Source organism: Cnephaeus nilssonii (assembly GCF_951640355.1).
Source record: "Cnephaeus nilssonii genome assembly, chromosome: 13".
NCBI classification, from domain to species: Eukaryota; Metazoa; Chordata; class Mammalia; order Chiroptera; family Vespertilionidae; genus Cnephaeus; species Cnephaeus nilssonii.
The window spans coordinates 14,889,246-14,915,495 of record NC_137084.1 but is presented as its reverse complement, the minus strand read 5'-3'; the positions used below and the strand labels follow the sequence as shown (position 1 = coordinate 14,915,495).

Genomic DNA, 26,250 nt, shown 5'->3' with positions numbered 1-26,250 from the left:
CAAAACTTGAACTGTTTCCCAAGGTTGATGCGAGGTAACCACTGACTAATTCCCTATCGTTTAGGAACACTCTAATATTATAACTACTGTGAAGAATAAAGTCACTGCTCTCTCACTATATAAACGGATTTCTAACAGCGTAGCCCAAGCCTCTGTCCGTGTTTCCGTTTGAGGGCTCGCAGTCTGCAAACTGTCTTTTTGGGGTGTGCGCAATAAAGCTGGAGTGGTGATTCCTAAAGCCTCACTGGCTTTACTGCAGCTATTTCTGAGGCTTTGATAGACACCAAGTGCCACCTCTGAACTAGAACAGCATCTGGGCATGTGGGACCTGCCACGCCATGTCCTTCCTTTTAAAAAGTTACTTCTTACTCTTAATTTTGAATCATTTCAAATATGTAGAAAATGTTCAAACAGCTTCCTCGATAGCCCATCACCCGGATTAACCAGATTTAACATTTTATCCCGTTGGCTTATTTCTTCTTCTTCGGAAGAAAGCAGCATAAATACAGCTGAACTCTCACCTGAATTCACCTTTCCCACCTTCACCAGAGGCAACACAATGACACGCACTCAGTCACGTGTTAATCTTTCACTTCCAGTTTACGTGCATATATGCATATTGATAAATAGCATATTCTATGGTTTTGAGTAGTTAAGTTTTATTGTAAGCATCTACATGTAACTTGCCTGAATCACTCAATATAATGTACTAGGGGCCCAGTGCACAAATTCGTGCACCTTGAAAGGAACTGTGGGCCACGAGGCTGTGGTGGGCACATGGGTGGGTTTCGGCCCATCCTCTGCACCCCCACCCGGCCCCTCACACTGCGGCCCCAGTCCCGTCTGCCAGCAGCCCCACTGACACTCCCACACGCTGATGGCACCAGCCCCACTCACACCCGCTGACAGTACGGAGTGATTGGGGCTGACGCCAGCAGCAGGTGCCAGCAGGGCTGGCACCATCAGCGGGTACAAGTGGTGGCTGCTGCCCTGATCGCCCCTCAGGAGCAGGGGGAGGTGGAGAAGCCCTCGGGGGGATTGGGGCCTGCAGCTGCTGCTCACCTCTGCTGATGGTGCTGAGTGATCGGGGCCAGTGCTGGGCACCAGCAGCAAGTGCAAGCACCGGGCACAACCGCAGCGCGCAGGAGCAAAGAATTTTCAGTAACCACCAGAGGCTCGCCCCAATGATAGCAACAGGTGCCCCACCTTGGCTGGGTGCCCCCGCTCACCTGCTCCACCATCCCAGCACAGCCAACACCTGCCATGTTCCGCGCTCTGCTGCCTACTGCCAATGCCTGCCTTGTTCCTCGCGCACCCCCTGGTAGTCAGCGCATGTCATAGTGACCGATTGTTCGGTTGTTCCGCTGTTCGGTCTATTTGCATATTAGCCTTTTATTATATAGGATTTGTCATTTATCCATGTTGAAATATACAGCTCTAGTTCACTCACTTTTTTAATTGATTCTTATTTAATTAATTAATTATTTTTTCACAGATTATTATTAATTAACTAATTAATTAATAATGTTTTTTGTCTTTTTAAAATCTTTATTGTTGAAAATATTGCATAGGTCCTCCTTTTCCCCCATTAACCTCTTCCCACTCACTTTATTGTTTAGCTTTTTGTTATATTATTATGTTGACAGAATTACATTTCAGGATCAAATCACAAAAGTTGGATCTACTGAAAAACAGTAGGGCTGTCTTCATCTTTGTTGTTTTGTTTGCATAGTGTGCAATTAATATCCTTGTCCATGCTTCTTTATGCACAAATGAGGAAGTTTCTCACCTAGAAGTATAACTGTCAGCCATAGTGGAATGAATTTCAACTTTGGTGGTAGGTCTTGCAAAACTCTCTCTAATGTGTTTGTACCCATTTACACACCCACAGGCAAATATTATTAGACTTGATCAGTTTTTGCTAAATTGATGAGGGTAACATTTTATTGTTGTAATTTGTTTTCATTGTTCTAATTTGTATGTTCAAATTTCTAATGAAGTTGAGCATCTTTTCATTAAAGTGCCAGGTACAACACAGGTGGCCCAGCACATAAATATACTAAGAATATGGGAAACACAGGGCATACTTACGGTAGAAAAATTATCTGTTGTTTGTATGCCGTGTATTTTTATTTGTTAAATTCTGTGCATTACCAACTCAAAAACTTGGCTTGTTTTTCTACTGATTTTTTTTTTCTTATTAAGTGGGAGAATGCCTTTGTATATTCTGGACGTAAGAGGACAGTTTTATGATTCCAAACATTTCCTCCCTATCTGTGGTGTTTCTTTTTACTTGATATAGGCTGTCTTTTTTTTTTTTTTTTCAGTTTAATTATAAACACATTTTTCCTATGTTTTCTTCTAAAAAAGTCTTAAAATCTGTCTGTAATTTATAATTACATGTGGTCTGAGGTAGCAACTTAATTTTGTGTTTTTCCATATGGGCAGCCATTTTTCCCTAACAGAATGTAGTCAATTGTACACATATTCCTCACTGATTTGTAACACTTCCCTGTTTATTCTACATGCCCTTACTTATGTTTCTGTTCCCAGTTCCAATCCACAGGCCCATTTGCCTACCTCTGCCCCTCAAACACAATGCTGAATTGTTATTGCTTTAATAAATCTTATAGGATTTCTCCATTTTTCTCCAAACTTGTCTGCTCATCTAGGCAAATTGCTCTTCAATATTACCCCCTTCCCCGAATCTGATAGCAGAGAGAGATGTTTTTTCAGGGAAACACAAAGTAAAATGGAGATAGACTTGGAGATGAAAAATAGTGTCTGAACATCATGAAAGCCTTTCTTCGGTATCACAGTGTTGGGATGATGGTGAAATGGTCTGATAGCAGAGTGGTCAGCAGGGGCTCGGGGACTGGACCGCAGGGTTTGATTCCTGGCGCCGTTCCTTTTTGACCTTGAACTTAACTCGTTTATGCCTCAGTTTCATATCTTAAAATGGGGATGAAAAATAGAATCCACCTCAGAGGGTCATTAGGAGGGCCAAACATAACGTGTATGAAGAGCTTTATCTAGTATTAGGTAACATGCAAACACAGAATAAAAGTGATTAAGGGCTTACGTTTTAACGTCAGAATAGAAGTGCCCACATCATTCAGTCATTAAGGAAACAAAACAAACTCTTTTGTGAAATATGACACAGAAGAAGACAGAAAACAAGGTATAAGTACACCCTATATCAATTGTAAAGCAAACACCTTTATAATCACCACCCCACAAAGAACTAGACCACTGGTGGTAACCCTAAGTCCTCTTTGTCCTTGCCCATGTACAGCCTCTCTCCCAGTGTGACTGATGTAATAAATATGTTGACTCTTCTTAATGATTCTCTTTATCTCTATTAATATTTTTTTCTATAAACCCTACTTTGTCTAATAGTAATATAACTACACCTATTACCTGTTTAGTATTTACATGACATTTTTTTTCATTCTTTCATTTTCAATGTATCCTTAGGTATTATATCCAGCTCTTGTAAACAGTACATAGTTTGATTTCTTTAAATCCAGTTTGATATCCTTATTTTTTAACCATTTAGTCTATTAATTTTTAATAAACTTACCAAGGTATTTGGGTTTAAATATACCATCTTATCTTGTGCTATTTACCCCACATGTTACATTTCTTTTTAATTTTTCTTCTTTTCTGCCTTTGGATGAATTGAGCAATGTTATTATTCCATTTTCCTTCCGCACAATTACTATCTGGCGTTATGCAGTCTTCATATGCTCCGAGTTGTTATCCTAGAAACTGTAACACACATCCAAAACTTGCCAGAGCACGGCACAACACAAGGCCGAATCCTCTTTTCAGACCAGGTGAGAACTGTAGAGCACTTTAACTCCGTTCACTCAATTACATGCTACTTTTGTGGTGTGCATTCTCACTCTGGAATTTAGGAGTGCACAGGGCATTGTTGTTATTGTTTATATTGCCCATGTTCATCTTGATTTACCTCTTCTCTACCAGGTTCTTTCTTTTCCATTCCCGGTTGCATTTCTAACCTTCTGGCTATAATCATCTCCCTTCTGCCTGAAATTCCTTTTGAATTTCATTGACTACAAAGTTCTTTTTTCCTGGAAAAAAAAATCTTTCTTTTGACTTTATTCTTTTAACACTCTTTATTATGAAAAACATAGGCATAAGCAAAACAAAAGAAACTAGTATAATGAGCCCCATCTACCCATCACAAGCTTCAGCAATTACCAACTCATGGACAGTCCTGTTTTCCTGGTCTCCCCACCCACATCCCCTCTCCCTAAGTTACTTAGCAGCAAACATCATGCCATTTCACCTGTAAATATTTTAGTATGAATATCTTAAAAGAAGGGGACTCCCTTTTAAACACTTGCACATCATCCAACAAAAATATATCAGTGATGGATGTTAACTAAATTTATTGCAGTAATCATCTTGTAATGTCTACATATATCAAATCATTATGTTGTACACCTTAAACCAGTGGTCGGCAAACTCATCAGTCAACAGAGCCAAATATCAACAGTACAACGATTGAAATTTCTTTTGAGAGCCAAATTTTTTAAACTTAAACTTCTGCTAATGCCACTTCTTCAAAATAGACTCGCCCAGGCCGTGGTATTTTGTGGAAGAGCCACACTCAAGGGGCCAAAGAGCCCCATGTGGCTCGCAAGCCACAGTTTGCCAACCACTGCTTTAAACTAATACAATTAATACAAAGTTATATGTCAACTAGAGGCCCAGAGCATGAAATCTGTGTGTGGGTACGGTCCCTAGGTCTAGCCTGCAATCAGGGCCATCTTCCCCAGCTGCCAGCAGCCAGCCCTGCCACCTGCTACTACCCTCCCGGGTTCCCAGTTTGCCATCAGAACCTGATGGCCGGTGGTGGGGAGGAACCAAGAGATTGGCCATTCTACCCGTTCACCGGCCCCACTGCCTGCTGCCACCCACCCCAGTTCCCGTTCGCCATCGGGCGATCAGAGCCTGACAGCTGGGAGAGGGGCCAAGAGATTGGCCATTTCTGCCTGCTTGCCGGCCCCGCTCTGCCATGGGTCGCCCTCTGTGTGTGGGGCAACTGGTGGGGTGCGGGCCTTGGCCTGGTGCTGCCCGCATTCCCCACCACCCACCTCCAGGTCCCCATTCACCACTGGGTGATGGGAGCCTGCCGGTAGGAGAAAGGGACCGAGAGGTTGGCAGTGCACCTCATAGTGACTGGCTGAGCGGTCAGTCGTTCTGGTCGTTCTGCCATTATGGGCGCTGGGCTTTTGTTATATAGGATTACACCTCAATAAAACCAGAAAAAGAAAACAGTTGGGAGAAAATAACAGCAATAACTCCTTATATCATTGTATATTTTACTGGTGTTCACATTTCCCCAATTGTCCTATTAATTTTTGTTCTTACAGTTTACTTATTTGGACTGGAATGCAAATGAATTCTTTACATTGTTATTGGTTACTTTGCCATTTAAATTTCTCCTATTCCTATAGATTTTCCCTCCACCTTTTCTCTTTCTTGCATTTTATTGCTGTTATTAATGAAGAAAAAGTCTGATTTTTGCTGATTGTATCACTTTATGTCATTTAACACACCACTCGGTTCTCTGTACTTCTTTTAAATTCATGATTGGATTTGGAGACTTCAAGTTCAGGTTCAATTATTTGATAAGACTACTTCATAGGTAAGGTGGCATTCCTCCATCAGGAAGCATACAATGTCTTTGTTTCTCTCTGGGGATGTAAATAGAGACTGATAATTAAGGTCTAGATCCATGAATTCATTAGAGGTTGGAAAATGGTGACATTCTAATGCTGACAGTCTTCATTAATTAGCTGGAAAACTTCTGCAAAGAGAAACTGCCTTCATCGATCATTTGGTAATCCTGAAGCACAGTTTATATAGTAAAGGCAGCATAATTAATTCTTTCCCTATGTTTATCTTTTCCAAAATGAGTTAGTTCCTTGGTCTCTCCCAAAGGTGATTAATGAGCTTTTTAAAATCATTATAGATTTATGCAATTAAACATATTTAATGTGTTTTTAGCTACTGTAGTTATCTTTATTGATGTTCCAAATATGAGCAATGACAGCTTATTCAAGTTGGCTCCTGAGTCCTTTTGACTGAGCCTCGCAGTATTAAGAGCTTCTTTGCTTTCTGGTGAGAAAAGATAACTCAGGTTCACCCTGTGCATTTCTCCAAAGATCCATGGAAACTTTTAGTGGCAAATGGTCTATGAAGACCCCAATGCGGGCACCAGAGGAGCTCCTTACTACGGGGTTAGTCATTGTTTCGGGACTTTTCAGTGGACAGAACTAGGAACTTTGTTCTTATTTTTAAGGTAAAATATATCATAAGAAGAAAAACATTATGAATTGATGCTGATACTGACAATTCAAATTCAGGAGTACAGGGTTTTCATTTAGTTTCATCAAACACTCTCACACCAAAAATCATGGTTCTTAATGATATTAATATATTTATTTATTTGCTTTATCCTACAGAACCAGGACTAGCGTGAAGCCAGTGAGACACATATTGTGCAAATGTAAGGAGGCCTACTCTCAGGGTGGTGCAGGTGTATGGGGACCTCCTTAAATTCTCTGCCCTACAGGTCCCACTCACCTCTCCCATAGTTTTGACCCTGGTCCCACCCTGCACACTCAACAGTATTAGAATAATAATACCAACACTAGCACCAACAATGTGATTAGAAGCAGCCTAAGGTGGTGGTGTTCGGGCAGTTCTCTATTCCTTGTCTGTAGTCTACTAATGATGTGCAAGAAACTACTATGTTTTAAATACTTGGAATAATTCCTTTCTATATCATTATGACACCAATTTGATACACAATTGGGCTCATTTGTTTTATTTTACTTTCAATTTTAGGGATTAGTTCTTACATTTAATTCTGTTTTCTATAATTATGTAAGAGATTTACATGATTCCAAAGTCAAATCTATAAAATAAAATTATTCAAAGATGACTAGCTTCCATTCATATCTTTGTTCCCTCCCACTGTGTCCCCCTATGTAATCTTTTTTTTTTCCCTCCGTGTGGATGTGTCATGGTTCAACCAGCCTCCCATCGAGGGATTTGGGTTGTTTCCAGTTCTTTTTTTTTTTTTTCTATTACAAATAATATTGCAATGAATAACCTAGTGCTTTTGTCTTTTTGTATTTTTTATTTTGCTCAAAGGATATTGCTTCAATGTTCTTGAAAGATATTTTCATTGGGGATATAATTCTAGGTTGACATTTATTTCCTTTCATCCCATTGAAGAGGTAATTAAAATATCTTCTGGTATTATTACTGTTGACAAATCAACTCTCAGTCTGAATGTGGCTTCTTTGAAAGTAATCTCTTTTCTCCCTTGCTGTTTTTAATAAGCTATTCTCTTTTTCAATGGTTTTCTGTAGTTTCACTATGATATGTCTAGCAGATATATGTTTTTATTTATCTTGCTTAAGATTATTTAGACTTTTGAGATCTGTATATTAGTATCTTCCACCATTTCTAAAAAAAAAATCTCCAGCCATTCTCTCTTCAAATATTGCCTCCTACTCTTTCCCTCTTTTCTATCCTTTGTGGATAGATCTTCTAACTGTACCTTTTATATTTCTTATGACTACTTCTATATTTTTCTTCTTTCCTTGTTAAATTCTGGATATTTTATTCTGACTTGAGTTCACAAATGCCCTATTCTGATGTGTCTAATCTATAATTAAACTCCTCATTGTGTTACTCAAGTTTAGTTACTATATTTTTTCTTTCTCAAAATTCTATTTGTTTTTTTTCATAGTCAATAATACTTTTTATAGTTTCTTATTTATTGCAGATAGTTTCAACCCCCTAGTTCATTTCTTTAAACACAGTAATCATCAATTTTTTATTCTCCGGGTCTAATGATTTTAACATCTTGAGTTTCTGAGGGGTCTGTTTCTGTTGGTTCTCACTCATGGTTTTACAATTCCTATGCATGCCAAAGATTGTATATGAAAAATTAGTTGTAGAAATAATTTGAGACCAGTTTGACAGTAATTTTCTTCATAAAAGATTTTTTTCAGAAAATCTTTTTGTTTACTTCTACTGGGCATCTGGATGTACCAACATTCGGAAACTACCTTAATTGAGTTCAAGGTTTAAGATTCCCTGGGTTACCATGTGAAACAAACTTGAGTTGCAAGTCTGCTCAAGGGCTACTTGCTTCCTATTTACTTTTATCCTGAAGTTTTAGATATTTGAGGTTCCAACTTAAAGGGGAAGAGTTGTCAGTTTTGTAACTGATTCTGCTGGATTAGCAAAGGACCTCATGGCAAAGGTAATTTTGAGTGCTGGGCTTTCTTCTCTGAGTTTTCACCTTCTAGATTTTGGCCCATAATGCCTAACTATCTTGCCTATCTTGTTTACTCTTTTTTACTTTTAACAAAACAATATTTCACCCGGCCTTTGAAGTTGTCACAAGTAGGAGGATCTGTCCAAAGAATTTAGCTTGACATTTAGATAAAAACAAGTTTATCCGTATTCTCATGAATTTTTAGAGCTAGGCGTCAGGAACACCAACGCTTGCTGGAAACCACCAGAAGCTAGGAGAAAGGCATGGTATCTGCCTCCAAAAGAGACCAACCCTTCCAACACCTGGACTTACGGTAACTGGAGGACACTATGCAGCTGGCTACCATAAGAAGTCAGACCATCAGTGTGATCCTTGCTCTAAATTCAAACGTGTATAATTTTGCGATGGGGGTCTCCAGTCTTTGCCTTTGGAATCTCATAACGGCCATTCCTCAAATATGTATTGAACACCTCCCATTTGCCAGGTACTGTTCTCAGTGCTGAGGACAAAACTTTCTGCCTTAGTGGAGCTTTCATTTCAGTGGGTATCAGTTCAATAGTTTGATACTTTGGCTCCTTTCATACTCCCCATAGTATAATGATCTTATATATCCGCTGGAGGAAAACTAAGATAAAAAGTTATGCGGTGGGAAGTTCCACTTACTAAATGAAGAAATACAACAAGAGAAACATGGGGAGTGAATTATTCTTAAGACCTCATTCCTTAAGTGAGGATTCAAGAACAACTCCCTTGACACTCATTAAAACCACCTCAATGCTCCTCCACCGTTTCCCTTTCAAAGATGCTGCTCTTTTCTTTCCTGATCTGGGAGCCCCTTTTACATCAACTGCAATCCAACTGCCCTATCCTACCCCACCACTGGGGTTGAGGGCAGACCAAAGTAAATTTTTTGGACTATTAATAACATGGGGATGGTATTTAATTAAGCATTATTACCTTGCCAACTTTTGCTACATATACCAAGGTTTCTTTTTCAGCATATATAAAAATCAACCAAAGAACAAGGCATCTGCATTTTTTTAAGGGCCACTCCTGGTATTGGTGTAATGTATATGCAGATGGAGTCCATATACAGACCACTTACATATTAAAACTACCATTCAGAATCATTTTGTGCACAGAGCATATACAACCATTGCTTAGCTGCCTGGGATAAACAGTGTTGGATTATCTCACAAAATATGTGTCCTCACCTGTATTTTTGCTACTGAACATGTCTCACATTCTAAAGTCTTTTTTCTAAGACACAGGATCACTTAAGTCCAGTGCATGTCAGTATCATTTTGGGTGAATGCGTACTTGGAAAAGATTTTTAAAAATGCTTCTTAGAGGGGTGATTTAGCATGATTGAGGGTCCAAGTGTCTGCATTTAACCAGCTTCCAGGAGATTCTGGGGCATGGAAACCCTGCTCCTGGCGTTATCCCCTGGTCTTGGCTCATTGCTTGGGTTACACGTGCCCTTTCCCCTTTCATTGAGATCCATCCTTTACTTGGCTCTATTGGTAAATCTGAGACAGAAACTCCTTTCTTGTGCCTGTCAGTGACAGCTAGTCACCTGTGCCCTAGTGTATATCTCCTAATCTGCTGGGTTTAACCCTGTCACCAGCTATTACCAGATGGGTCCATACTTCCTGGGAGGCATGAGACTGTCTGGTCACCAACAGGACTGCACAGTCAAGCATAGCTATCAGTTTGAGACAGGTTAGAAGGCCACTCCTGGTATTGGCATGAATCACCAAAAATATTTCAACCATATAAAACTCAAATTCAAGTATTAGAATATCAATAACTTTCTTTTCCTGAGAATTAGTTACTACACAGAGTCCATCTGCATGGGTTTCTAGAAGCCCAGAGCTACTTTCATGGGGCTGGGAATCTAAACACCGATGTGAAGAGCAGGTGGGGACACAACTCATAAAGGTCAAATGAGTCTGGGTTCTAGCTCTGCTCTTTGCCTAGAATGGTATTTTAGAACTAGGTCCTTTCCTTCTTCGAACCATCGGAGTACCCTCATTCTTTATGGCTCAAGACGCTCTTGCAGGACTGTGGGGACAAGCCAATGAAAGAGTGGATGAGAAGGTAAAGGACTACAGTCATTCATACAGTCAACAAGTATTTATCAAGTGCCTACTATGTGTAGGCTGGACCAGGAGATATAATGGCAACAACAGCAGATATGATGTCGCAGTCTATCAGGGTAGACAGACAGGAATTGAATAATAAAATAAGTAACTGTAAGCTTGCAATTTCAGTGCTAAAAAGTAGGGGTCAATGATCAAAGTCATGGCCCAGCGGCAGGGAGCTGCCAAGGAGCACTGGTGAGGGCTCTCCCCAGAGCTGCTGGCAGAGCAAAGCGCGGCCTGGTGGAGGGGACGCAGTGGTAGCAGGATTGGTAGAAGGCAGCACAGAATTTGGAAAGGTGAGGCTAGAAGAGGACAGTTCAGGTCAATAGCTGACGCCCAGGAAGCTGGGTGTGGAGGACTATTCATGGGTCTGGACTTCCGTGTGTTTCACTTTGTCATCTGCGTGATATCCCTCAGGCTGGTCCCCCTGGTGTCCTTCCATCCTCAATCTACCAAAGCCCTTTCCATTGTATACTCATCAGTTTATCTGTCTCACTCTCATGACATGTATAAGGCAACAACATGACACGGTGGTCAGAATGCAGGCTCTGAATGTTGCCTGTGTGACCTTGGGCAAGAAGTTTCATCTCTCTCAGCCTCCGTTTCCTCTTCCGCGAATAAGGAAAGAATATTACTTATCTCACAGGATCAGTATAATGAACTAATACATGTCAAAGTTTTAGAACAGGACCTGGCACATAGTAAGTGGGGAATAAATATTAGCTATTAATATTACCGGTGTTCTAAACACTTTAACATAATGGCTCTTTTACTTCTTGTGAAACCTTATGACAGTTACTATCATTACAGATGCTTTATAGGTAAGAGTTCTATCATTCATTTAAAAATATGTTAGGATCTAGGATTGACAATGAGCAAAACAAACACAGGCCCTGCTCTTAGATGCAGGAAGACTAGTTAATGCTATTGGGCTCCCACTGACCAAGTCTGGGACAATTTGAGCCTCCATACAAATCATGATAGTAACAATCACAAGGTGTTGAATGAAACAGGAATTCATGACTCCATACTGATATAAATAAATAAATGCACAAATAAAAAATGGGGCAATTCTTTGTTATATTAGAATGCCAACTAATGAGTCCTGGTCAGGTGGCTCCGTTGGTTGGAGTGTCTTTCCTGTACACCAAAAGGTTGCAGGTTCAATTCCCAGTCAGGGCACATACCTATTTACAGGTTTAATTCCTGTTCAGGCACTTATGGGAGGCAACCAATTAATGTTTCTCTCTCATATAGAAGTTTCTCTCTTTCTCTCCCTTCCTCTCTCTCTAAAGTAAATTTTTTTAAAAACATATGCTCAGGTGAGGATTAAAGAAAGAAAAAAAGAATTCCAACTAATGAATGTCGAAGAAATGGAGTTTTTTTAAAAACCACCAATTAGCAAATATCATAGTAGTAAATGATTCAGGCAAGAATTTTCAATGGATGCTAAAACCATGGGGTGAAAGTCTGATGAAGAATGGGATATTTACATCCTTTCAAAATACTTATTAATTCCAATGAGGAAAATCACGTCTTTATGGAAGAGCCTGGCGGACACCACCTTAACCAAGTGTCTAAAGTTACCATCCCCAGGGATGGGACAAACTCAATCACGTGCCTCCCGAGGCACCGAGGACACAACAGTGCCTCTGTGTCATTCCTGCCACCTGTGCAGAGCCTGATTTTAATCCCAGAGAAACAGCAGACAGACTCAAATTTAGGGACATTCTACAAAGTTACTAATGAGTACTCTTCAAAGATGTTAAGATCAGGAGAGACAAAAGCAGACTGAGGGACTCTTCCAGATCAGAAACCTGACGACTCAGTGCAACATGGGATGCTGGACAGGACCCTGGACCAGAAAAAACATTCTATATAAAGGTCATTATTGGAACAACTGAAAAAATATGAATGTCTCTAGTTTACATCGTAGTATTATATTCATATTAATTTCCTGAATTCGATAAGTGCACTGTGGATATGAGAGGCAATATCCCTGTTTTTAGGAATATATTCCTAAAATATATGTGAGGGGTACTGAAGAGCAAAGGAGCTCCTTATTTGCAAGTATCTCTCATATGGTCCAGACAATAATAATAATGACTAATGTGTGTGTGTGTGTGTGTGTGTGTGTGTGTGTGTGTGTAGACAGGTAGATAAATCAACAGATAAAATAATGAAGCAAATGATGCAAAATGTAAACATTTGGGGAATCTGGGTTAAGGACATTCAGAAGTTCTTTGTGCTATTTTTGTATCATTTTCCCCTGAAATTATTTAAAAATTAAAAGCTATCCAAAAAATCAAGAGAAACTCACACCCTCCCTCCAAGCCTGTTTTGGGGGGATGGGATGGGAGGAGGGAGGCGGCGAGAGAGCTGAGGGCGGATCTGTCTGTAGAATCTGCAGACCCGCCAGGTGGCTGTGTCTCTCTGCAGACTAGCTGCTTCCGGCTGCTGGGAAAGGGTGCTGACAGCCAGAAACATCATTTCTGGCCCCTTCCCAGCGCAGGAGGAAACAGTGAAAGCTCTGTGAGGCGGAGGAGCTGGTCCCGGAGGACTGGCGCCAGGAAGCAGAGGTGTGGGCTGGAGGTGGGGTCCTGGCAGGGTCTGCGGGTCAGCAGAGCTTGCTGGGGACAGGGATTCACTGCCCCGAGCTCCCTCCCACCGCGGGGAAAGGGGAAGGAGGGACTGGAAGAAGACTGAACATTTGCTAGGCGCCTACTATCTGCCGAACACTCTTTTGAGTGGTTTGCATATATTACCTCACTAATCCTCATAGAGTTTTGAGATAGCCTCTGTTATTATTCCCATTTTAGAGATGAGGTTATAGAGGCTTAGAGAGGTAAGGGCAGAGATTCTGTTTCAGGCAGAACAGTGGAATGCATGTGCTAACTGACTTTTATGATAAAAGCAACTTGAAAAGCTGGTTAAAATAAGAATTTAAAAAAATTAGTCAATGATCTGGCAAGAAAGTATGGAATACTCAGAAGTCCCAAAGTAAGAGAAATCAGGAACCCAGAGAGGTGGGCAGGGCAGGAGGCAGCCTTTCCCCTTGAGGGCATTGCCAAATCATGGGGACCTTGACCTTGGTACTCATGGGCTGACAGAGACCAGAAGTGTAAAAGTCAACCCAGAGCCCATCCCAAGTGGGAGATTATTGGAACACCCAGCTCTGCACAAAGCTGGATCTCTAGTCTCCCCCACCCCCTCCGCATCAGGTTAGGGAAAAACTAGGAGCGAAACCCACCAGTCACCATCCCCACTAAAACCTACGAGGAAATCTTAGCAATGAGCTCAGGGGGAAAGCATTTTCCCTGAGAATTCATAGCCCCAAATGGGCTGTCAGTGGGTTTTGAAGCCTGGCTTCTCACTCCCTGGTTAAGCTAGAACAGCTCACGCTGAAGTTCAGATGCATATCTGTGCAGCAGATAACCAGCAGCTACCTTCAGCAGGACTAGTTACAGCAGTGCAGGAAACAAGAGCATGAGCACGACACGAATCTCTCTCCTGGGGGGATCTCAGGGACAGAAAAGCAAGGAGAGTGTGCAAGGTAAGTTCCGCTGCTGCAGCACGAGACCCACCCCACAGTCCCTGAAAGAAGAAACAACTTCATTTTTCTTTCCAGAAACAGGCCGGACGGCCAACAGCTCTGCTCACTCAGTCGTTCAGGGCCCCAAGTCCCTCCCACGTTGTAGCTTCATCATCCCCTGAGACCGTGTCATCATCTACTTGGTAGAAGCCAAGTTACCATCATTTCCAGGTTGCTCCTGGCCGGAGGGAAGGGAAAGTGTGGAGCTGGCATACTCCTAATCTCAGGTCTGGGTCCAGGAGAGGCAAACAGTACTTGCACTCACATTTGATGGGAGAAAACTTGGCACTGGATAAACTTACATCCAAGCGCTGGGGTGGGCTGGGACTGGGCTGGCTTCCTGCCTAGGAAAATGGATAGAACAGATCCTAGGGAATCACGACCAATCTCTGACACAGCCCATCCCTCTGGCTGCTAACTATGTGGGAGACACACCAAAGTCCAGCCAGTTACAGCACCCTGATCTCTGAGTGATGCCCAGGCCTCGCCACCTGGTTCAGATGTGGGCCCTTGTGGCCAGATGACTGGTAAGCTAAGGGACAGTTTGTCCCACCCCCGGGACCAGCAGGCTATGATAAAACAGGGAAAGCGAGACCAAAGAAACATGCCCATTCAGAAGAGAGATGGTGGCCAGCAAGCAGTAGTCCCCGGGGCAGGAATTGTGAGGGCCCCTGCCCTGGCCCTGGAGGTTCTGGCTGCACTAGTCTTGGCCTCTGGAAGATTCTCCCTTGTCTACTGTCCTCATCTGACCCGAATGTCAGAAAATATGTCTTCCTTGAGGGCTATTTTGGGGCTTTTATGGTTTCTTTGGAAAAAAACAATTCTTGGAAGATTCATTAGGGATCAACTACTATTTGCTGACTGACATCTCAAGAACAAGGCTCTGCTGTTTTCTCACAGATTCTCAGCCTGCTCCATGCCTTTGCTCCCTCGCTCTGGCTCCCACACCTGTCCCCCGGCAGTACTGTAACGGCAGCGATTTTGAGACCAGGCTCAAGAGAGAAGCAACCCCCGTAGTCTGACCTCTGCCTTGGCGCTGGCTCCCTTGTATGAATGTTTTGCTTGCGGGATAGTCTTTGAGAAAGGCTCTCAGCCACAACCGTCTGATCGCCTATGTTTGGGTGACAGAAGCAGATGGCTGTTCCCTACATTGCCGGATACTTGCTACTCCCTTTCACCTCTGCTGGAAATCCGGCTAATATTTGCAGAGCTCACATCTTTTCTTTGAATGTCACTGCAACTAACAAGGAGCAGCCGGCACTCACTAACCTTCTGGCTCTTCCCAACTTCTCTTGAGTTACAGCCTTCGAAGGCAAAGATCTGCCTTTCAAGCTAGTGAAGGGGACACTTTCACCTATTACTTGGCCCAGGGTCCCCACATGCCCAGCCTACAATATCAGTGTTCCTGCTGCCTGCCCACTAGGATCAGCTATGGCAGGACCCCATTCTCATGCCCATTTTTATATTCATCAGGGTAAGGATTAGTGTGTGTGTGTGTGTGTGTGTGTGTGTGTGTGTGTGCGCGCGCGCGCGCACCCCACAGTGCACAGGGCATGGCTCAGCAGTGCACAGGAGAGGCCAGACCCTTCTGAGCCTGCTGCCCTCAGATCCATGCCTCATAAACCCCACCATATTGGCTGTTATATCTGGCCCTCACACAGACCACTCATTGATGATGCAAAGCAGATTTAGTGTGCTCAGCAGCTTTTTATGGGGTTGCATTCTATAGCAGACCAAAGAACAGATACCATATTTTCCGGCATATAAGATGACTTTTTAACCCAGGAAAATCTCAAAAGTCGGGGGTCTTATATGCTGGAAAGTACGGTAATTGGGTTTTAAGCAATCTGATATACATTGTCAGAGATTTTTCTAACCTACCGTATTTTCCAGCGTATAAGACCCCCGACTTTTGAGAAGATTTTCCTGGGTTAAAAAGTCGTCTTATACGCCGGAAAGTACGGTATTTTAAAAACCTCAGAATAGATATAACAGCCAATATGGTGGGTTTTATGAGGCATGGATCTGAGGGCAGCAGGCTCAGAAGGGTCTGGCCTCTCCTGGAATAGCTTGCACATTCTGGAAAATGCGGGAAGGGAGAGCTCTGTCCGAAGACCAGAGGGAAGGTCAGAGGCTACCTAAAGGCCAGCCTGGCAGGACAAATAGGCAGAGCGAGGCTGAGGGCAATGACACATTGCTGAGGTCACGAGCCAGCAGCAGGGTGGCGCTCACGTGGTTATTTGGGGTTTGGAAGGAATTGTTCAGCACAGAACAGCCCAGCCCCTAGTTGCTGGGACTCCCCTCAAGGCTGGGAAAGAGGGGTGGGGGGAAGGCGCTGCTATCTCGGAGAGGACCGCTCGCCTCTGTGCCTCCGTCTCCCCATCGTGTAGGAAGGAGCTGGGGGCCGAGTCTGTATGAACGCTGCCTCTGCCCAGCCACCAGGGCCAGGACCCTACGGCTCTAAGGTGCTGTATGATATCCCGGGTCCTTTACACACTTCAGAACATAAAGGTAAGAAAGCCATCAGGGAAAGAGGAGAAGTGATTTGCTCAAGGCCACATGCAAGGGAGGAGCAGAGCAGGGCTGGAGTCCGGCACGAACCAGTTCCCACTAAGGACTCTTACAGAACCACTACCATCGACCCCGTCCCCACAACTGGAGCACATCGGAGTGGGAGTCGCATGTCCCCACCCTGGTCAGGGGAACAGGACACTGCCCTGTCATGAGAAAACACGCTCTGGGTCAGAATGGCCGAGAGAGGACGCTTAGGCTGCTACGAAGAGACCGAGCAGGAACGCAGCGGGTTCGGGAAGACAGGAGTCCACATCCCACAGCCACCCACAGGCAGCGCAGTATCATCAGACGCCCGGGCATTGCAGTCATGCTCGGTCAATGGCAGCCGCAGGTATGCCCCTGGTCTGTCTTTTGGGAAAAATAAGAATGACCTGCCCGCGTCTTGCGGCCCGGGCCCCGTGTGGCAGGCGTGCTTGCTTGCTCATCCCTTCGCAGAGAGCTTCAGCGCGTGGCCATGCTCTCACAGAGGAGACAGAGATCGTCCCGACCCTGTGCCCAGGAAGATGCGGAAAACAGACTCCAGTGGAGCATTTGCGGTCGCACTGCGGGCTGCCCGGCTGGCGGCCAGGTGCCAGTGTCATCTTCCCACACAGAACACGTTCCGCCCCCTCCGAGGAAGTGGATCCCAAACTCCACCTAGTTACACTTCCAGATCCAAGTGCAGGATGTCTGGGGGAAGGACGTCCTCTCCGCCACATAGGGTTCCACATCGTCCAGTGACATGCAAACTGCAAGGCAAGTTGTATCCCCCGCCACCACCCCAGCTGCACCCCCACCCCTTACTCCCCAGCACGATGCTGGGCAGGGGTGGGAAAGCCACGGCAATGCTCCCATGTGGAAAGGAAGAAGGGAAGTACTCGGACGCGCATAGCAATAGGTCCATTGTGCTGGCCTCAACCGGATGGACTTGCTCTGGTTGGCTAGTCCGGCCAACCTGGTTCTGGAAGATTCTCCTTTCCCCACCGTCTCTGTGACCACATCTGAAGCAGGCGTTAAAGGCCTGGCCTCCTTGGGGGTTGCCTTGGGGCTCAAACAACCAATCACTGGCCAGTTCCTACTTTCCTTGGAAATTTCTAGTCTGGGGGCTTCTAGCTAGTTCCAGGTGCCAATGACCAGCCCCAAGCTGTTTTCCCAGTGGAGTTCTGAAGTGATTTTATTATTGTGTTTCCTGCTCATTCCGGCTACCTTGGGAGGGTTCTAAAGCAGTAAGTCTGGGGGCCAAGACATCACCCTTCATCCGATCTTGCTCCGGGACTGGGTCGTGGGCTGGGCTTCCTGGGTGGCCTCTGAGAAAGGCTCTGGCCCACAAGCTGACCTTCTGTGTGGGTTACAAAGGGGGACAGCTTTCACCTCTGCGAGGCCCTCGTTTCTAGATCCTCTCTATTCCTTTTCATCGCATGTCTTTCTTGTAATAATTTGCTAAAAGCCACAAGGAGTAGCAGCCACGTACACTAATATTCCAGCTCTTTCCAGCCACTTCTCCTGGAGCTACGGGCTCGGTCAATATGTGATCCGCCTTCCCAAGTGTCCTAATAATGGTTTTGCTAAATGTCCTTCCCAGGTCTGATGAGGAGCCCCACCTCTCTAGCCTGCGAGATCCGAACCCATCCAACATGCAGCAAACCACGAAGCCAACGACTCACACTGTATGAGTTTAGGACCGCAGCCCACCACCAGTACCAACTTCTGTGTATTTACGGTAACGAAAGACTGCTATAATACAGAGACCCAGTGATGACTTGGTGGCTGGAAGAAGGTAGACGTGTTTCTCTCATGTGCAAAAATAGTCCCCGGGGCTGATTCCAGATTGGCAGGCTGTTCGGTTCCACACGGTCATTCAGGAGCCTGCGGTCCTTCTCCCTTGTTTCCTTGCCATCCCCTAAGCCAGTGGCCTCGTCGCCTTGATCACCGCTGGGTTGCAGGGGAAAGAGTGTGGGGGTAGGGGAAAGTACATCTTAAGGCCGAGGCCCGGGAGAAACACGCTTTTCTTCCCAATATACGCCACTGGCAAAGACTTAATCACAGCGAGAGACCTAAGTACGAGAGCATCTGGGACACAGAGTCGGCTGGAGGGAGGGGAAAATCAATGTCGGTGAACAATGAGCAGTCTCTAACCATGGCCTGGAAGCTGAATGGGCAGGTCTCCTTATGAGTCAGGTGGCCTTGAGCATAGGCCCAGAGGAGGACTGTCCATGTAGGGACTCTTCATCTTCACCCCAGACACAGGCCATGACATGCGTATTCCCCATCCGGAACACGGGACCAGAAGACCAGCAGGACACACGTTTGTTTGGTAGCTTTGCCATGGCCCCATAGTCCTCTCTGAAATGATGCCCACCATCCTCCCCTGTGCCAGTGGGGCCTGAGGGGCACGCAGCACCGGGAACCTGCTGGGAGGTGGAAGAGGGTGCCAGCCAGGGTTGTCTGAGCAGCGGACTGACCATAGGATTAAGCGTGCAAGGATTTCAGTAGGAGACATGCCCGTGTGAATGAAACAGAGAGGGAGCCAGCAGGCTACGAGGCAAGAGACCCCGAGAGGAGAGCGGGAGAGGTGTCCATGGACGGCCCTGCAGTCTAAGAAAGCTCCTGCAGAGCCATCGGGAAAGCCTTGAGCCCAAGTCCACCAGCAAAGGACTCTCAGGCCTCCCGGGGACAGTTCTGCCTTAGTTCCCAAGCCATGCACACAGGCATTGGTGGGGAGCAGCCCGTGGGGGGCATGGGATGGATTTCAAAGCCAGAGCTGCTCTGCTCTGGCCAATTGCACCTCCTGTAACAGGAGGTCTGCAAGGCCCATTCTCATGGCTACCACGGGGTGTGACAGTAAGAAGCTGGGGTTCGTATCCTTAAAAGAGCACAGGCTTTGAAATTTAAAAAGAAATACTGGGTTGCAACCCAGCTCACCACTGACTAGCTGTGTGGCAAGAAACCTAAGCCTGTTGTAGTTTTGTCATCTGTACAATGCCTGGGTCAGGTTATCTGGGTGGAAGTGGAGTATCCATATGAGGTGCTAACTCAACGGCAGCCTTTATCTCCTCCTATTCTGCCAGAGCCCAGTGGACCTAGGGTCCACCCCAAATGTGCTCCCTAAGGGAGGATGCTCAAGTCCACGGATGACCCATTCCCTGGAATCACACACAGCCCATCCTTCTCACCCCCACACCAAGCGGGCCCAGAAATGGCACACAGTGAGCTGCGGAGGCCAAACTGGCCTTCAAAACAGTCCAAGAAACACCCTGATAAATATCTCCCCCTGAGCCAAAGAGAAATATTTAGAAGAGGCTGCCAGCTGGAGCTGGGATGGCCACTTGTTACCTCCTCTGGGATCCAGCTTATTTGAAAACTGGTCACCCAGGCCAGGACTATGGGCTGAGACTCAGACAGGGAGGGGAAGGAAGGAGGCGTCGCCTTGGACAAGCCTGCAAATCCCAAGGGCTGTAAATCCAGACGGCTGGGCGGGCTCCCACCCACCCCAGCTCCGCAGCACAACTCCCCAAGAGGCATCCTCACCTGGAGTTTCTCTCTCCTCTGATGCTCATTCTCCAGAGCACTTCTCTCTCTCCTTCCCTCCCTCCTACTCTCTCTAGGTCTCTCTCTCTCTCTCTCTCTCTCTCTCTCTCTCTCTCTCTCTCTCTCTCTCATTTCTGTCCATCTTTCGACAATTTCTGGCTCCCAACTCTCTGTGTTCCCCCTCTCTACATGTCTCCCAGTTTCCCATCTGTCCGAGGGCCCCAGTCCTCCCCATTTTTCTGGTTCTCATGTCCTATTGCTCCCTCAGCCCATGTCTCTGCCTCTCTTTCCTCTTCTCCCACCATTTGGCCTCCAGGCCCAGCTCAGCCGCCTCTGTGGAGCTGTGTGCTGCCTTGGAAAGCCTTCAAGCCACCGGGAGGAGCCAAGCCCCAGCAGTTCCATAGGGACCTCATGGGAGCCCCCCCCCCCCCACCCTCTCCTTTCTCTTCTGTGCAGGGAAGAGATGCCCAGCAGAGAGCATCCCAGACCAGGCTGCTGCCTCTAACACGGGGGCATCCCAACCTCCCCCTCCCTTGCCCCACCCCTCTGTCCATGTCACTGCCTCTTCCAAACATCTTTCTATATCCAACCCTGAGAACTAATTGCCAGTTGTAGGCAAAACAAAGAAACTGGGACAAAATGGATTCACTTTTATACCAGAGAGTGGGGAATTAGCTTGATTAAATGCGGAACATTTATTCAGTAGAATAATTTAAGCAAGATGAGCATCAATCCTCCTCACTGCCCCCTTACTCATCTTAACCCGACAAACATTTCGGAAGCACTGATTGAGAGCTGAGCAGGGACTGGTGATGGGATGTGGTCCCCACAACAACCCCTGGATGCTGGCCAGGGTGATCCAAGCAGGCCTTCAGCTGGGGAAGGAGGCTTTCCAACAGGAAGAGGGGTGCTGTGGTGCCCACAGGGGAGACGCCCAAGCCAGGATCTCTGGCCTACAGGGTGTGACAGCCACTGGGAAGGTTTGGGGCACTAGCCCCTGAAGAGTAAAAACAGGAACTACTGCTAAAGATATAAGGTAAGAGGGGGTGGGGGACAAGTTGAGGGAAGAGAAGGGGGATGAGGGGATTCAGAGTTCAGCAACCCTCCTCCCACCCCGAGGTGCTCAAACCAGCCTAGCCATGGCAGCTGCCGGACATCAGAAGCAAAGCCTCACTCACAGCTGCCTCCCAGGCTGAGGCGTTTGCAAGTAAGGGCCTCTGTCAGGAGCCCTCGCCGCAGTGGAACTGGCTGCCACTGCGGACTGCAATGGCCGGTGTGCTCCCCGGGGCCAGGACAGCGCCACAGACCCCAGTCCCCTCTGAGCCAGCGAGGAGGACATTCAGGCCCGGTGGGTCCTATTTTTCTTTCAGTTTTTAAATAAAAAAGATCTAATTGGCCGCCCTAGCTGGTTTGGCTCAGTGGATAGAGCATCGGCCTGTGGACTGAAGGGTCCCGGGTTCGATTCCAATCAAGGGCACATGCCCAGGTTGTGGGCTCAATCCCCAGTGTGGGGCGTGCAGGAGACAGCCAATCAATGATTCCCTCTCATCATTGATGTTTCTCTCTCTCTCTCCCTCTCCCTTCCTCTCCGAAATCAATGAAAAAATATATTTTTTTAAAAAAAGATCTAATTGGCCTTATTTAACAATTCATGAATGGGGCAGCATCCCATCTATTACATAAAAAGCTGCTTCTATTTTTGTTTCTTTGTTTTCATTTCCTCTGCTCTCTAGTTTTCTGCAGAGCCAGGGCCTACAAGAGGTGCGGTGTGAAGAGTAAAAATCGGTTCAGCCCCCACCACCAGAGGGCGCCCAAGCACAGAAACAGGGAAACCTGGAGAAAGAAGGAGGAAAAGCATCCAAGCTCCCAGCCTGGAGTGGTGGGTCAACTCTGAAGTAACGGTGGAGGGGGGGTGGGATGGTAGGGGCTCCGAGTGGGGATCCTGCCCTCCTCGACCGAATGCCGTTTACTACCCCACCACCACCGCTGCCGAGTGGCCCTGTGACACGGCCAACCCCCGAGGGCTTAGGGCGGAGACGGGGTGCGGGGCAGCTGCCGTAGAGCACTGGAAAGACAGGCTCCGGTGATGGTAGGAGCCCTGGACGCAGAGTCGGGGGCGCTGGCTGCGACTCCTAGCTACTCTCCACGTGACCTTTCCTTCGCCGCTCGCGAAGGCTTGTTTTCTCATCTGTAAACAAAGGGGGTGGGGAGATTCTCGGTGGTACCCAAGCGCCCTTCAGGCTCTGACCTCAGACATGCCCCACCCTCCTCGCGGAATCCTGGAGAGGGCAAGGTGAAGGGCTGCACAGAGGAACCGAAGAACTGAAAACAACCGCTGTTCGCTCCCGCGCAGGGTCCCGGGAGGGGGCACGGCAGGGAGGGGGCACCCACTCTCGCCCACTCGGACGGGCCACTACCCACCCAAATAGCCTGCCCGAGTCTTCCGCTGCTGGCTCAGGCATCTCCCCACCCGCCACCAGGAAAGGGCACGGAGTGAGTGGGGTCCTCCGGGGTGGGTAGAGGGCGATGACCCTGACCCCAGCCTCCCGGAGAAGTCAGGCGCACGGAGAAGCGCTCTCTCCATCCTCACAGCGCCGACTTTCGCCTCATCAGCGGCTTCAGCTCCACCCCGGACGCCGGCGATGGGGAGCAGAATAGGGAGGCAGGGACGCTCTGGGCCAGGCGTGGGTCCACCTGGGGAGGCGAGCAATGGACCGGGCAGGGGGGCGCGACCTCGTTCCACTGAGCTTAGCTTGTGGAGTTACCTTCTCTCGGGGACGGGGGGGGGGGGTCCTCCCCCTCCCTCCTTCCCGCCCCCAACCTCCCAGTCTTGTGAGCCTGGGCCCTGAAGGTTCAAGAAGTCAAGAACCTGGAGAAATGCACTGTGCAAATATATTGACTTTATTTGTCTCCGTTCGGGAGCCTCACAGACATATCCAGGTAAAAAGACCGTTAAAGAAACGCCGCCAGCCATCGCAATGCAAAAATAAATATCAATCCTCCGGCCCCAGCAGCGGCTGCGCTGCACCCCAAGTCCCACCGGCCGCGCCTAACCATTATAAAAGTGTTCAGCGAGCGTATGTTGGCGGGAGCGTGAACTGGGTGCGCTGGGGGGCACGGCGGTGGAGCGGTGTGCGAAATCGGAGTGGCAACCCATCGGACGCGGGCGGGGAGCGGCTCTCCGGGGAGCCCTGGCGGCGGGCGACGCGGCGCGGGCGCGCTCCCCGCACACACTCACAGCGGAGTTCGTACTGGTCAGAGTTTAAAAATAAACATGTACAAGGGCAGAGAAGCGGCCCCCTTCCTGGCGCCCCCGGCGCGCTCGGACCCGGGATGAGCGCAGCTCAAGGCGCACCGACCAGTTCTGTTTGGCGGGAGTCCCAGCGCGCGCGAGGGGCGGTCGTCCCGGGTCCTGGGGGGTCCCCGGGGCGCGGGCCCTTCCGGGGTTCGCACGCTAGTCCCCGGCGGGCCCCGAGGCGTGCGCCCCGCTGCCGGCGGCGCCCTCACAGGGCCGAGTCGGAGTCGCTGGAGTCCAGGCTGTTCCTCAGTTTGCAGCTGCTGAGCTGCTCCCGCTGCAGCGACAGGCTCTGCGTGCTGCGGCGCAGGCACTCCAGGCTCTGCAGGAAGGACTTCTTGGCCTTCTCCTCCTCCATGGGAGACACCCCCTCCTCCTCCACCTCCTGGATCTCGTCGAAGGTCACCGGCTGCGTCTTGAAGCGGGACTGGCGCGGCCGCCGCAGCCGGCCCTTGCCCTTGGTCAGCTTGGCGGGCCGCACGGGCTGCGGGAACGCGTCGGCCAGGCACACGAAGTGAGGCATCACCGCTTGGTAGCTGGAGCAGATGCCCATCAGCTCGCTGGGCTTGGCGGCCGCCATGGCGCTGCCGGCGTCCTCGGGGCCGGGCGGCGGCGGGGCGGCGGGGCTGTCGGGGAGCGGCCGCTGCGCCGGGGCCCCCCGGGAGGCAGCAGCCTGGGGCTCGCCGGGCGGGGGATCCAAATCTGCTGTGGGGTGGTGGCGGCCCTCACGGGCCCGGGTCGGCGCTCCTCGGGAGGGCGGGCGAGGGCCCGTCGGGGATACACGGCGCTGGGGGCGCCGCTCCGCTGCGATCCGAGGCGCTGGCCGCTTCCGCGCGTCTGCCCCGCGGCGTCCGCTGCAGCTTATATAGCTGCTCCTACCCACACGGCCCGGCTCGGATGACAGCGAATGCCTTTTAAAGCGTGCGCGCCCCGCGCCCTCCCGCCTGACGTCGCCCCGCCGCTCTGGGAAAGTAACGGCCCCTTTCCCGGAGCCCCCCGCCCCCACCGACCTGCTCCGGAAGGCCGGCCCCGCCCGCGGGGATTCCGGGAGCCTCCGGAGCTGCGGGAGCACGCGGCTGGACCGGGGCGGCAGGGAGCAGGGGTCCTGGGGTGTTACTATTGGTGCTGGGACCCCCAAGTCTGTAGGAACCGCGGTGGCCGCGGGACGCAGGTCCCCCTTCCCGGCGCCTAATCTCAGAGGCACACACTGAGCGCGCTGGTCGTTCTGCCTCGGGTTCTGCGCGTGGCGGTGGCAGCTCCTGGCCGTCCTTACAGCGGGCAGAGCCGGGGCACGGCTCCCCAGAACTGAGTTCGGAGGGAGAGTCGAGTTTCTTCTCTGGATCCTTGTTCTTCCCCTCCCCCCACTACACCTCCCCCCCACACTATCCCCCCCCCCCCCCACCTCCACACACACACAGGCACGCTTGAATACAGTCACAACCTATTATTCCATTATTCCATTCTGGTTCTTCTGTTCCCTGAATGTCTTCTCCATGTTTATCTCCTCACTACCCCACCCTCTTCAAGTCCCTCGGGCACCCCCTTCATGCTTAGAAGAATGACACTTGGATATGCCACTAACAACAACAACAACAACAACAACAACAACAACAACAACTACCATCTGGAGAGTTGTACTCCAAGCCAGCCAGTGAGCTTTGTGTTACGTATGCGGCATTACCCTATTTGATCTTCGTAACAGTGAGGTAATCGGTATTCTCCCAATTTTACACGGTGTGTGGCAGGCACAGAGAGGATCAGTAACTGAGGGGCCCAGTGGGGCCAACGCCAGAGTGCACGCTCTGTAGTAGCCAGCTGAGGGTGCCACCCCAGTGCCCCTGGGCTTCTAAGACAGGTCCCCTGTCAGGTGTCCCAACTCCCAGCACAAACCAGCAGAGTCTGGCGGAGCTGCGGGCCTGCGGGCCAGAGGGCCAGAGCAGTGCCCCCTACCGGCTCCCAGAAAGGAAACTGGAAACCCAGGGAATCCATGGGATTGGGCCTCTATTCCTTCCATAGCCATTCAACAAAGATGTATTGAGAACCTACTGTGTACCGGTTCAGGCATGTCCTGCCCTCTGGATGTTACATTGGGGGCAGGGAGGGTGGTGGTGGAGGGGAGACACAGACAATAAACAGGAAACAAGAACATGCACTGCGGGCGGGGTGGTGGGAATGCAGATCCAGCCACGTGCCTGGGCAGTGCCTGGGCGGAGGGGTGGCCAGGAAAGGCTTCTCAGAGTGGGTGATATTGCAGGTGACACCTGAAGGCTGCAGGACAATAATATCACTACCAAGCACTTAGTGTGTGCCCTGCTCTGGAGTACCTTTGATGCATTAACTCATCTAGTGTGTTAACTACTGCATTTATCCTCTCAGCAACCCTGGGTGACCAGTACTTGTAGCATCGCCATTTACAGACAGGAAAACCAAGGCACAGAGAGGCTAAGCCACTTGCCCCAGGCCACATAGCTAGTAACCAGCAGAGCTGAGGTTCCCACCCAGGCCACTTGGCTCCTAAGCCGCTTCGTATCCACTGCACTGCGTCCATGTGCCTGTGGAGGACAAAGAAGGACCCAGCGTGTGGCCACTTGGCGGGGGGGGGGGGGGGGGCGGGGGAAGCATTGGGGCAGAGGGAACCAACCCTAACACAAAGGCCCTACGGCAGGAGTGAGCTGGGCCTCTTCAGGAACTTCAGGAAAGCGGAGGGTTGAGAGCATTTTATTCTAGGGGCCGTGGTGAGGCACTGGGGTTTTGAGCAGGGGAGCTGCACACTCCAATGTATGTTTTCAAAAGCTCACAGTGGCTG

General features: G+C 48.5%; 1 protein-coding gene across 1 annotated transcript; it reads right to left on the bottom strand.

The window, feature by feature from the left end:
• Positions 1 to 23,029: 23,029 nt before the first annotated feature.
• LOC307109839 (uncharacterized protein C11orf96 homolog) lies at positions 23,030 to 24,161 on the bottom strand. Its single transcript, XM_079788801.1, has one exon. The coding sequence runs from the start codon at positions 24,022 to 24,024 to the stop codon at positions 23,653 to 23,655; it is 372 nt and encodes a 123-aa protein (XP_079644927.1). The 5' UTR covers positions 24,025 to 24,161; the 3' UTR covers positions 23,030 to 23,652.
• Positions 24,162 to 26,250: the final 2,089 nt, after the last annotated feature.